The sequence below is a fragment of the Orcinus orca genome, chromosome 8, assembly GCF_937001465.1.
Source record: "Orcinus orca chromosome 8, mOrcOrc1.1, whole genome shotgun sequence".
Classification (NCBI taxonomy): domain Eukaryota; kingdom Metazoa; phylum Chordata; class Mammalia; order Artiodactyla; family Delphinidae; genus Orcinus; species Orcinus orca.
Genome location: NC_064566.1, coordinates 13,921,430 through 13,934,451, shown reverse-complemented (window position 1 = coordinate 13,934,451; position 13,022 = coordinate 13,921,430). Strand labels below are relative to the sequence as shown.

The 13,022-nt window shown below is 54.4% G+C and overlaps 1 protein-coding gene across 1 annotated transcript in view; it reads left to right on the top strand.

Moving 5' to 3' along the window:
- Positions 1-11,338, top strand: part of CREB3L1 (cAMP responsive element binding protein 3 like 1) — a 35,194-nt gene extending 23,856 nt beyond the window's left edge. The window contains exons 4-12 of the mRNA XM_004264048.4: positions 1,322-1,400; positions 3,203-3,360; positions 3,993-4,142; positions 4,295-4,353; positions 4,548-4,616; positions 6,606-6,705; positions 7,633-7,759; positions 10,138-10,405; positions 10,590-11,338. Of these exons, the coding sequence (XP_004264096.1) occupies positions 1,322-1,400; positions 3,203-3,360; positions 3,993-4,142; positions 4,295-4,353; positions 4,548-4,616; positions 6,606-6,705; positions 7,633-7,759; positions 10,138-10,405; positions 10,590-10,626 (1,047 nt within the window). The 3' untranslated portion in view covers positions 10,627-11,338. The remainder of the gene's footprint in view (positions 1-1,321; positions 1,401-3,202; positions 3,361-3,992; positions 4,143-4,294; positions 4,354-4,547; positions 4,617-6,605; positions 6,706-7,632; positions 7,760-10,137; positions 10,406-10,589) is intronic.
- The last annotated feature ends 1,684 nt before the right edge of the window (positions 11,339-13,022 follow it).

The following is a 13,022-nucleotide window of genomic DNA, read 5'->3' as shown; positions in this document are numbered from 1 at the left end:
GGAAACTGAGGTGGAAGGGGTTAAGCAGCTTGCCCCACATTGCACAGTCAGAAGCAATGGAGCTGCATTCCAAACTCAGCCGCCAGACCCCAGAGCCCACACTTCCCACTCTAGTGAGGCCGAGACCCCCTAGTGGAAGGCACAGGAACCAGGAGTTGGTATGACAATGATGAGCGTGGGACCCACATGAGAGCTGTCACCCTACTGCATCGCAGTCCCTTCATCTGTCACTGGAGGCCTGAGCTGGGATGTAGACCAGGAAATCTCCAAGGTCCCTGCCAGCCTTAACCTCCTGGGATTCTTACTCACCTGTCTAAATTCGGGATTCTGGGTCCCACCCACGATATCATGACCTCTCTGCTGGCTGCAGACCTGGAGGGGAGAGATGTCCCTGAAATCCAACACCCAACACAGCGCCTTCTCAAAGAGAACACCCCTTGTATGTGTGTTGGTCCTCGTGTGTAGGAAGCCACGCCTGTTGATGTCCTTTCTGGAACAGCAAGTTGGGATGGCATAAAGAAATAGGAATGCATGTTTATTTAAAGCATTAATCTAATTCTATCAGTCCCGTGCTTAAAAACCCATTAGGGGCTCCTCATTGTTTCAAACTTCTTTGTCTGGATTCTACTCACACCCTCCCCACACCCTCCCCCCAGATCTTCTGGTCTTGTTTCTCACCACTCCACCTCTGACACACACCCCTGCACTCTGGACACCCTTAATACTTGCAGTTTCCAGATCTAAGCTGTGCTCTGTCTGGCCTCTGTGCCTTTGCAGATGCTTTTCCCTCTTCTTGGAATGCCTCTCCCCTCATCTACACACTGCCCCATCCTTTATCTGGAACACTCCTATTTATACATCAGGACTCAAACTTCAGCTGCTCAGGGAGCTTTCCCTGGGGCCCCAGCCAGTTAATGCCTCCTTCGTCTGTGCTGTTGTTACCGCTCATTGAACAACTACAACCTGCCAGACATTACCTCCCGTCCTCATGGCAACCCACATGGGCTCACAGTCAGTATAGGGTCAGCCTCCACCAGAAAGATGGCCCTGGCCTCAGAGGCCACAGGAGGCCCTCCTTTCTCTGAGCTTAGAGGCTAAACGATGCTACTTGGCCACGATTCTCTTTTCTTAGGTCTACTTGACTTCTCTAAGCACGAGAACTTGCCTCTGCTCCTCTGGAATGTGCCTGGAACCCTGGGCCCAGATACTTCCTTAATGCTGCAGGGCAGACCCCCAGGCCCAGGGAGAGAGGGAGGTTGGATGGCATGGTGGGGACGGGCCCCCGGGGCAGCTGACGGAGCTGGACCTGTCTCTTCCTCAGGCCCCGGGAGAGATGACTCAGCTGCCAGTGATCAAAGCAGAGCCTCAGGAGGTAAACCAGTTCCTCAAAGTGACACCAGGTAAGTGTGTCCAGAGAGGGACTCTTCCTCTCCAGTCTTGGGCAGACCGCATTCTTTACTCCCTTGGTCCGGCCCACCCATCTCCCTCGACACCTCCCACCTCTCCCCAGAATATTCTCTCCTCCCCACCCTGCCCATTCTCCATCCCTCCAGTCCCCTTCTGACACAATCTACAGCTGTCATCACTACTATCAACACCTTCTCACCCCTCCCATCATTCATTCATTGAAGTCCACTCTATAGCCATCAGTCCATCCATCCATCTACTTATTTATCCATCTATCTGTCCATCCATCCATCTATCCGTTTATCCATCCATCCAACTAGAGTTCACTGGACATCTCCTAGTCCCAGGAGCTGGGGAAGCAGAGAGAGAAGACAGTCCCTGTACCCAAGTAGATCACACAGTAGTGTGAGCCACAGACAAACCACCAATTATACAGCAGTGTATGGATTAAAGATGGCAGATCCCCAGGAGCCTTGAAAGCACATCCCCAGACCTGACAGGGGAGAAGAGAACAGAGGAAGCTTCTTGGGTTGACCAGAAAGAGAAAGGGCTAACTGAATCTTTCCAACCCCACCTCATTAATTCATCAAACATTGATTAAGCATCTACTGTGCTTATTCAGGCCCTGGACTAAGTACCACAAGGTTTAGAAAGATGAATAAGGCCCAAGTTTCACCCTCAATTTGGTCCCAGCCTCTGAGAGAAGATACGGAATTAACAGGAGGTAGAAAGGGACCAGTGTGAAAACACCTTACATTGCAGAGTGCCCTTCAATTCATAAAGCGTGTTCCCATACATTAGCCCATTGCATCCTCCTGGCTCCGTGCAAGGAGTCCTTTCAGCCCCATTCAGCAGGGAAGCGAGGCTGGGAGAGGTTAAGTAAACATAACTATAGGTCACACAGTTGTGGCCACAGTCAAGACTCGAACTCAGGTCTCTCTGAGTCCAAGTTCAGTGGTCTTTACAGTCTGGCATCCATAAGAGACAAATGAGAGCCAAAGAAGGGAGAGGCGACTCCTGCAGGAGGCAGTCATGGGTCGAGCCCGGAAGGATGCCGTGCTTCCTCCTGCCAGCCTCAGCCCGGCTCTGCGGTGCAGTCAGCTCCAGGTTCCCGCACCTGGACTTAAATCTGGGCATTCTGTGCTGGCCTGGGAGCTCTCCCTGCAGCAAGGCTCTTGGTCCTCTTGGCTCCGCCCAGGCCTCTTCCTGACCACCTGCAGGGCGTCAATCTTCCTGATGCTGTGGCCTCAGAGAGGCAGCACAGAAGGCATGCTGGGGAGAGCAGTGCTCCTGGTGGGTCTGCTGAAAGCCCAGTGCCTGCTGTCCTGTTACCCTGAGGTTGAAAATGGACACCCTGGGGTTTTGCAGTGGAAAGAAAGGGACAGAGGCTGCGGCTTGCCCAGCCTGATCCCCATGGGTCTTGCTATGGGCAGATTCCAGTCACCTCCTGGGGTTGTCAAGTTGGAGTCTCAAAGCTCCTGAGCCCTGTGAAGTCAGGGGTAGGGGAGGGACCCCAAGAATCCAGCCTCTGTGATATCCCCACCAAGAACCAGGCTTAAAGGAGCCAGGCTTCTGCGGAGTCAGAGATGGGGTGGCACCCAGGAATTGTCTTCTGGGACATCAGCTCGTCTTTCTGACATGGCAGAGGGGCTTCCGATGTTATAGCGGTCAAGGCCCCAGCAGCCAGTCCCACAGTCATTCCGGGCTGGCTTAGGCCTGTGCTATGCTGAACTCTGATTGTGCGACCAGAGCTGGGGCGCCACCCTGCTAACCTGGCTTCTCCTGCTCTCCCCAGAGGACCTGGTGCAGATGCCTCCGACGCCCCCCAGCAGCCATGGCAGCGACAGTGATGGCTCCCAGAGTCCCCGCTCTCTGCCCCCCTCCAGCCCCATCCGGCCCATGGCCCGCTCCTCCACAGCCATCTCCACCTCCCCGCTCCTCACTGCCCCTCACGTAAGCAGCTGGGGGGTGGATTGACCCTAGAGTCAAGGAATTGAGTGCCTGATCCCCACCCCCATCAGAATTCAGAGAGGTGCCTGCCTGGCAGATGGGAGTGACAGTCTTTTAATCGTGCCTTGGGGTAAATAGGAAACAGGTAGAGAGTCCAAGAGGCCTGCCGAACCCACGCTATTGCAGAGCCAGGACTAGAACTTGACATTCCTCACCTTCAGGGGGACGGCCCAGGCTGCCCCCAAAGGGCACTGTTTGGAGAACAATGTTCAGGAGGCCCAGAATCCACTGGGATGGGTGTGGAACCTCCCAAGAGGTGGTGGGTGTCTGAGGTGGGTGCTGTTTAGGGGGCCCTGGACAAGTAAGCTTTGAAGCTGTGGGTTCCAGGATGGGATCTCGGGACCACCCCACCCCCAGCAATATACGGAGGGCCAAACATGCCAGGCTCCCAGCAACGTCCTGAGCACCTGATACATGTTATTGGATTTAATTCAGATCTGCCCCTTTTTCAGATGAGGAGACCAAGGCTCAGTGAGTTGAGTGCCTTGCCCAGGTCACGCGAAGAGTAAATGGCAGACCTGGAATTTGAATGCAGGGCTGTCTGGTTCCTAACTATCGTGTCCCCCTTCCCACAGAAATTACAGGGGACGTCGGGGCCACTGCTCCTGACGGAGGAGGAAAAGCGCACCCTGATTGCTGAGGGCTACCCCATCCCCACGAAACTCCCCCTCACCAAAGCTGAGGAGAAGGCCTTAAAGAGGGTCCGGAGGAAAATCAAGAACAAGGTAAGCGTGAGCCAGGCCCTGCCCCTGCCCTGGGGCTTCCCTGGTTCGGGGGGGAGGGCTCTGCTCCCCTGGTGATGCCAGCCCTGAAGTTGGGGAGCCCCAGGAAGCGGATATGTGCTGTGTAACTCCCGCTGGGGGGCTTCCCCCTCTAGATCTCGGCCCAGGAGAGCCGCCGTAAGAAGAAGGAGTACGTGGAGTGTCTAGAAAAGAAGTAAGAGGTCTTGGGCAGGTGGGCGGCTTGGGTGGCCTGGGCCCCACTCCCCAGCCTGGCCTGCTCGCCCCAGCCCTCTCTCACAGGGGCGGCGGGGGGGGGGCATGGGGACTAGGATGCTGGTGGGCAGGGCTACGGGGGCAGCAGTGAGTCTGGGGGCTGCCCCCGAGCCTGTGCCTGCTTGGCCCCCGCAGGGTGGAGACCTTTACATCGGAGAACAACGAACTGTGGAAGAAGGTGGAGACCCTGGAGAATGCCAACAGGTGGGTGGTTCCACCTGCGTCCCCCAGCCCCTGCCCTCCTGCAGCCAGTGCCTGGCTATGGCATAGCTCTGGGAGGAGGAGAGAGGAGAGGTCACTGAGTGCAGAACCCCAGAAACAGGGACTCTGCAGCCTGGGACCCTCAGTTTCCCATCTAGATACCAGACAGGGCTGGTAAGGTGCTTAAAAGTGATGATACAGACCAGCACAGCAGCAGCCCCCGGGAACTTGTTAGAAATGCTTATTCTCAGGCCTCATGCCAGGCCTATTGAATAGGAACTCCAGGAGGAGGGTTCAATGGTCTGTGTTTTAATAAACCCTCCAGGTAATTCTGATACACCCTAAAGTTAGAACCTACCAGTGTACATGCTTGCCACCCAAAGCGAGTTTCTCAGACCAGCAGCATTAACATCACGTGGGGGCTTGTTAGAAATGCAGAATTTCAGGGGACATCCCTGGCGGTCCAGTGGTTAAGATTTCGCCTCCCAATGTAGGGGGTGTGGGTTCGATCTCCGTTCGAGGAGCTAAGATCCCACATGCCTCGCGGCCAAAAAACCAAAACATAAAACAGAAGCAATATTGTAACAAATTCAATAAAGACTTTAAAAATGGTCCACGTCAAAAAAACCTTTAAAAAAAAAAAGAAAGAAATGCAGAATCTCGGGACTCTCCCCAGACTTACTGAATCAGAATCTGCATTTCAACAATATCCTTGGGTGGTTCACGTGCACAATTAAGCTTGAGAAACATTCGTACGGAACCCGCACAGGGCCTGGCATGCAGTAGCCACGGAAAGTCACAACTCTGGGTGCCATTTTTGTGACCCTGGAAAAACTGTTACATACACCTCTCTGGGCCCCAGTTTCTCTGTCTAAATGGAGATGATAGAAGCAGTATCTCCCAGGATTCATGTGACGATGCGATGAGACCTAGCAAGTAAAGGGCCAGCACTGTCCTTGGCATTTGAGAATATTCCATTCATGTTAGCTTTTCTTCTTCGTTTTTTCTTGTTATTATTCTGAATTCTTGATAGTGACCAGCCATGAGCCCACAGTAGGTTTGTGAGAGTAATAAGTGTTTGCTGGGAGTAATTAAAATAACAGGCAACAGCTAGTATGTAGCAGGTGCTCAACAGAAGGCTTTTTCCTTCTTTCCTTCCTTCTCCCCCAGCTTCTCCAGCGGGATCCAGCCACTCCCCTGAATGACCTGGAGAATGCCCCCCTGACTCAGGGATGGGGGGCGGGAGCCCTCACCCCTCACCCCGTTCCTCTGGCCCAGATTCCTCCCTAGTCCCAAATAGGCCGAGGCCCTTGGAGCTGTTTCGCCACCTGCTGTACATTCTGGGAACTGCAACCCCACCGACCGGCTGGGTGGAGGAAAGAGAGAATTAAACATTTGTTCACCAAGGGTGGGCTGGGCACCCTCTGTGGGTACCCAGAGGATTCGTCGCCGGGAGGGACCCAGTCCTTGCCCTCAGGGAGCCCATAGTTAGTGAAGGAGGCTGACATAGACATTCATAAATAAACGAAGTGTTACAGGTGCTGTGATAAAAGCAAAAACAGCAACAAAATTAACAAAACTGGTAGCTACCATTTCCTGGACACTTGCTCCTCACCATATACCAGGCAGCTGCCAGATGTGTCCTTCGTATCAGCTCAAGGTGCCGTGGATACAAAGGAGGGAGGGTCAATTTAGCTGTGGCTGGTGCAGGGTAAGAAAAAGAAAGGGGCCTCAGCTGAGGTGGTCCAGGCTCGCCTCCAACCCCCCCTTTGGCCAGGAGCGCGTCGTGGGGCACCCCTGAGCCTCCATAGGGTGACCCAGCCACACCACAGAGGAGCCACGTGGGAGGTGACCTTTTCTGTCTTGACTGAAACGGGCACCTGGCGTGGAAGCCATGTCTGGAGGCTGCCCAGCTCCTCCCCGGGAGAGCTCCCTGAGGTAGAGATGCCTGCTGGGTCAGAACCTGCCGGGTGACCGCTGTGCCCTCCTCAGGACCCTGCTCCAGCAGCTGCAGAAACTCCAGACTCTGGTCACCAACAAGATCTCCAGGCCTTACAAGATGGCTGCCACCCAGACTGGGACCTGCCTCATGGTAGGTGCTGTTCCCTCACCACAGGGCCACAGGAGGACAGGTCTTCCCCAGGCTGGCTTTCTACGGGTGGGGGGCGGGCAGAGCTTCAAGGGCCTGGCCATATTGTGGGCGGTGTCACCAGAGTAAACCATCCTAGTACCTGGTGCACTGGCTCCAGCAGACCCCAGCCTCTTTCCCCAAGTCCATGGAACTTTCCAGTACATGACCTTCCCTGACCAGTTCTAACACGGTGCGGATATGTAGTGACTCACGTGAACTCAGCTAGAGGATGGCAGGGCGAGTCCCGTGAGGAGGCAGCTTCTGCAGGCCCAGTGGAGTGGAGTGATGGGCCTGGGGGGATGAGGGGAAGTATGGACCTGGTTCTTTCTGGAATGGAGGGTGGGTGCCTAGGCTGTGGCTCAGGCCTCTGTTAGCCCCTCTTCCACATTTCCTGGAGCTGTACAGCCTGTTGCCTCCTGGCTAATCACTCCCCAGGCCCTCCGAGATCCTCAAGCTCTCAGGTGGCAAAGCCCCAGTAGAGGCAGGGGTTAGTTTGGGCTCCGTGACTCTTAACCTCCTCCTGCTGGCCCACCTTCCTGGGAATCCTGCTGGGAATCTGGTGTGAAGATACGTTCCCCTCCCTTGCCCCAATCTCAGCCTCCTCCCACACCTACCCCTTCCTTCCCTTCCTGATTCCTCCACCCCATAGGTGATAACCACATTGGCCAATTCCCCCTCTTTTCTAGCCCTGCCTGGGGTGGCCCCCCTACAATGGGCTGATATGTCCCGACAGCCTCTACCTTCTCCTCCACCATGTGCAGGAGGTGGTTGGCTCTGGCAGCAGCTTTCCTGGAAAAATATTGAGCCTTTTGCCCCCATTGGCTTGGGGGCAGGGGGAGGATTGGGGTGGCCAGGGTTGCAGCCCCTCCGCTCTCTCTCCACTACCAGGTGGCAGCCTTGTGCTTTGTCCTGGTGCTGGGCTCCCTCGTGCCCTGCCTCCCTGAGTTCTCCTCCGGCTCCCAGACTGTGAAGGAAGACCCCATGGCCACTGACAGCGTCTACACTGCCAGTCAGAGTGAGTGCTCTAAGCCAGGCTGCCTTCCCCCCACGCCAGCCCCAACTTCAGAGCAGAAGCCAGACACAAGAGAGGAGCCAGGTTTGGGGCTGGTGCAGTCTCATTCTACCTCCTCATTTTGCAGATGGGGAAACTGAGGCCCCCAAAGGGTCTATGATGTGTTCAATGTTAGTTATAGAATTAGGACTACAGTGAAGAGCCCCTGATTCCCAGCCCACCCAGGAGTGGCTTGCGGGGGTAGGTTTAGGGAATAACAGGAATGTTTCCACCCTAGCCCCCATGTATTATGGTGCCAGTTGGTAGGGACATCTGCTAAGCACCATCAGTATTTTACAACTGGGATAGGAAATCAGTTTCAGCTCCAGGGACATTTTCCGTAAGATGGTGGTGGCTGCCTGAAGCACTGTGTTAAGAAGGACTCTGAGGCGCCACTCAGGATCAACAGGAAGGAGTGCCAGGATCCACTGGTAATGTCTGTCATGGGCAGAGGCGGGGTAGTGGTAGTGTGAGCTCAGATAGCTACCATCCCACAGGGGACTGTGAGGATTGTTAAGAGCATAGAGCTTCAGAGTCAGTCATATCTGCCACTCACTAACTGCGTGACCTCAGGCATGTGTGTTCACACTAAATTTCAATTTCTTTATCTTGAAAATGGGAGTTACAAGTTCCACACTTCCTGAGCACATTTGTTGTGAAGACTAAATGACATGGTGCACAAAGGCCGTTAGCACAGTGCCTGGTACACAGCAGACACTTACTAAATGAACACAATCGCTTCCTTTTTGATGAGCTCACAAGAGGAGAGAAAAGATACAACACACAGTGGCAAGGGGAGAACTGGTATAGGGTGCAGCAAAGAATAGTATGGGTTTCCAGAAGCAGAGGATACTTCAGATAGACCTGTGGAAGAACTTCCAGACAGTCCCTCATCATTTACCAGGAGCGAATTATCCAGCAGGGCAGGAGGAGGAAGAGGAAACAGATGGGAGGTCAGAGAGAGAGGAGCTGGGGAGGGGTGAGTTTCAAGAAGGAGGGATACTTCAGGGAGAATGAGCTAAGCCTGCAGGGCCTTGAGGGGAGGAAGCTGCGTGGGGAGGGTTAGGGGAAGAGGAAGCAGAGGCGGGGAGTGAAAACCACTCCCTGGACCAGAGCAGCCTGAGAAGGAGAGAACAGGACAGTTAGTTACTAAGGGAGGTGGGTGGCAGGGAAGTAAGGTCTTGAGAGCCACGTGTCCATTTTCCCAAGGCCTGAGGGGCCTATGTGTGTTGGGCGGTACAGGGAACCTTGGAGAGGAAGGAATGGAAATGGGGCGGCGGGGGGTGGGGGGCCTGGGGTTAGGGGGAGAGGGAGGGAGTGTTGATGGTCAGGGCTTCCCTGGTGGTGCAGTGGTTGAGAGTCCACCTGCCGATGCAGGGGACACAGGTTCGTGCCCCGTTCCGGGAAGATCCCACATGCTGCAGAGCGGCTGGGCCCGTGAGCCATGGCCTGTGAGCCTGCGCCTCCGGAGCCTGTGCTCCGCAACGGGAGAGGCCACAACAGTGAAAGGCCCGCGTACCTCAAAAAAACCCTCCGAGTGAGCGCAGTGCGTTTCAGGCCCAGTGTCCGCAGGGCGAAGAGGAGATGACCTCTGGAGCAGGCTGGCTTACAGAGCTGGTGCACCGCACAGCTCCAGGGGCTCCGCTCACATAGACTGTGAGATCCGGGCCCTGAGAGTGAGAAGGGCGGTGGTGGGTCCTGGAGTCAGGCACACCTGGGTTTGCATCTCACCTTCAGTGCAGACTAGCCTGGGACAGCGTGCCTGCCAACCTGGAGCCTCAATTACCTGTTCTGTGAAATGGAGCTAAAAATATCTCATTCCAAGAGTTTCTGTTAATGATTTGATATAGGTTAAAGGATGCCTGCCATGCCTGGCGCACGATAGATATCCAAAAATTGTGTTTTCTTTTTTTTCATTTCCCTGAAGGGCAGACTAGGGCCTAGAACGGGAAAAAGATTAATTCAAGGTCTCACAGAAAGTGAGTGGTACAGTAGGATCAGAACCCAGGTCTCAGATGCCCCAGCCCAGTACCCTCTGCTTAAGAAGATCTAACTTTCTCTGAGTGCAGTTTCAATCACTCTATTATCTCATTTAAACCTCACATCAACAGGAGGTTAGCCCCCGTATTCCTATTTTACAGATGAGCAAACTGAGGCTCAGAAAGGTGAAAGCAAAGGCATGACTTGCCTGCAGTCACACAGCTCAGAATTGCTAGAGCTGGGATTCAGATCCAGGCCCGTAAGATTCCAGGGCCCAGGTCCTTAAACACCAGGCCCTGAATGTGGCCTGGATGGGGAGGGAGCCCCTTGGCACCGTGGCTCACCATGAGCTCCTTCTCCAGTGCCCTCCCGAAGCCTCCTGTTCTATGATGAGGGGCCAGGCTCGTGGGAGGATGGCCGCAGCGCCCTGCTGCCCGTGGAGCCCCCGGATGGCTGGGAGATCAAGCCCGGGGGGCCGGCAGAGCAGCGACCCCAGGACCACCTGCAGCATGACCACCTGGACAGCACCCACGAGACCAGCAAGTACCTGAGTGAGGCCTGGCCCAAGGACGTCGGTGGAAACAGCACCAGTCCTGACTTCTCCCACCCTAAGGAGTGGTTCCACGAGAGGTGGGTGGGTGACCCCTTCCCTTCCTGGGGTCCCAGGCTCCCCCCGCCCTCTGCCTGCCTCTGGTCCCCATGTCCTCAGCCACACCCTCCCAAGGCCCCGTCCCTCCCGTGTCCAGACAGCTTGCAGAGGGGCGAGAGGGTCGTCCCTGGACAAAGTCACCCTTGACTTCTCTTCTCTCTCTAGGGATCTGGGCCCCAACACCACCATCAAACTCTCCTAGGCCGTGCCAAGACCAAGGACACAGGACGTACCCTCTGGCACTCAGAAGAGGGGTTGTCTTACTCACTAACCCGGATGCGGCTAGTACCCCTGCCCCCTGGGGTCCATCTTCCCCCCAGCCCACCTTTGCCCCAGATGTTGACTGGGGCCTCTCCTCTCCCCGCACATTTGGACTGTCCCCTTAGGCCAACCACTCTGTTCTCACCACCACTCCACAGCCATCCGTCCTTCTCAGATAAACCACTCACTGGGTTACCTTTCTCATAACGACCAACAGGACCACTGCCTCCCTGCCCCAGCCCCGCCACACACACACACACACACACACACACACACACACACACACACACACACACACACACACGTCAACAGACCGACACACACCCCCACCCCTCCCCCCACTGTACAGAGACCAAGAACAGAAATTGTTTGTAAATAATGAACCTTATTTTTTATTATTGCCAATCCCTAAGATATTGTATTTTACAAGTCTCCCTCCGACCTGCACCCCTCTCTTGTTTTATATTTTATGAAGTTAGTGCGGGCTTTGCTGCTCCCTGGCCCAGGAAGGAGGGTCCCCCCCACCCCTCACCTGGCCTCCCCCTGCCGCTGCCCAAGCACTGGGCCTTTTTAATTGCCAAACTGCTTCACCCAACAGCTCAGCACATGCTTTAAGAAGGCATAAGTAAAAAAAAAAAAAGATGCAGCATCAATTCCTGACTTTGTGCCTTTCTTCATCGTTGGGCTGGGGGCGGGGGGGTGGGACTGAAGGATGAAGGAGTAAGAAGGGTAAGTTTATTTTATATTCTGACTGGAGGTGATTGGGGGTGAGGGGTTTGAGAAAGCGTTTGCGTTGAGTTCCCTCTTCCAGCCAGGCGAGAGTTCAGACTAGATGGTCAAAGAATTCTGCAGCAATTCCCCCACCCCAAGGCTCCTCCAAGTACCTACGATTGCTGAGTATGGAAGCAGAAAGGCATATAAGCCACCAAGATGGCCTTTAGGGGGTGGTGACTGCGATAACGAACACCTAGGGTGTCCAGGCACTGCACCAGGCACTGTACACGCCATACTCAGGTTGGTCCTCCTAAGACCTGCCAGTTTCTTGGTTCTTGTATCCTTTGCTTCGGCTGGATTAAAAGCACAGACTTCAGAGTAAGAACAGCTGTGTTTGGCTACTGGAGCTGCCACTTGCTAGCTATGTGCGGTGGGCAGAATTCCAGTATGACTCCAAGGTTCCTGCCCCCTGGCACACACACCCTGTTTCATCCCTTCCCCTAAGGTCTGGAGGGGACCTGTGAATGTGAGGGGATGTCACTCCCGTAATTAGGTGACCTTTCATGGAAAAAGTAAAGGGATTTTGCAGGTGTAAGTAAGGTCCCAAATCAGTTGATTCTGAGTTAATTAAAAAGGAGGTTATCCTGGGTGGGCCTGACCTAATCAGGCGAGAGCCATTAAAAGAGGGACTGAGCCCTTCCTGAAGAGACAGTCTCCTGCTGGCCTTGAAGAAGCAAACAGCCATATTGCTGTGAACCACATGGAGAGGGTGGCCTCTAGGCGCTGAAGGCCTCACGCTATGGTGGCAAGTCATCGGATTCTGCCAACAACCTGAGCAACTTGGAAGAGGGCCTCAGCTCCAGATGAGACCCCAGCCCAGCCAACACCTGGACTGCCACCTGGTGAGAGCCTGAGCACAGGACCCAGCTGAGCTGTACCCAGATCTGAGCCATGGACACTGAAATCATACATGTGTTGTTTTAAGCCATGTTTGTAGTAATTCCTTATGCCGTGTAGGAAGCTAAGACACTACATAACCTGAACCTCTCTGAGCCTCCACTTCTCCGTTTATAAAAAGAGGATATAACTAAGATTCAGTACATGAGGCTGTTGTAGGGATTCAATGAGGTAAATCATATAAGGTGTTGAGAACAGGGCCCAACGTACACTGGCTCTGAGAAAGATCAGCTGTGCATTCAGAGGCAGTGTCAATACAGTGAGCTAAGAGCCAAGCTAAGGGTGCTATTACAAGCACAGAGGAGGGTGCCTCACCCAGACAAGCAGTAAGGGCTTCCTGGAAGAGGTGACATGAAGGACTGTTGAAAGTAGGCAGGAGAGAGAAAGGGGCATTCCAGAAAGAAACAGCCTGGGCTAAGGCCTCAAAGGTGGGAGAGAGAGCAGGAAAACTTCAAGAAAACCTCAAATAGTTCAGAACAGCCAGAAAGTAAAGGGCAAGGATGCTGAGAACTGAGGCTGGATAGTGATCAGGGCCCAGATCCAGAAGGGCCTTGAATGCCTTGCTCTGGCATTTGGACTTTATCATGCAGGCATGGTACTTTCATACTCGGAAGAAGGGGCCTGGTGGTGGGATGGCGCCTGGGCCAGCCGCCCACCAGAGGAAAA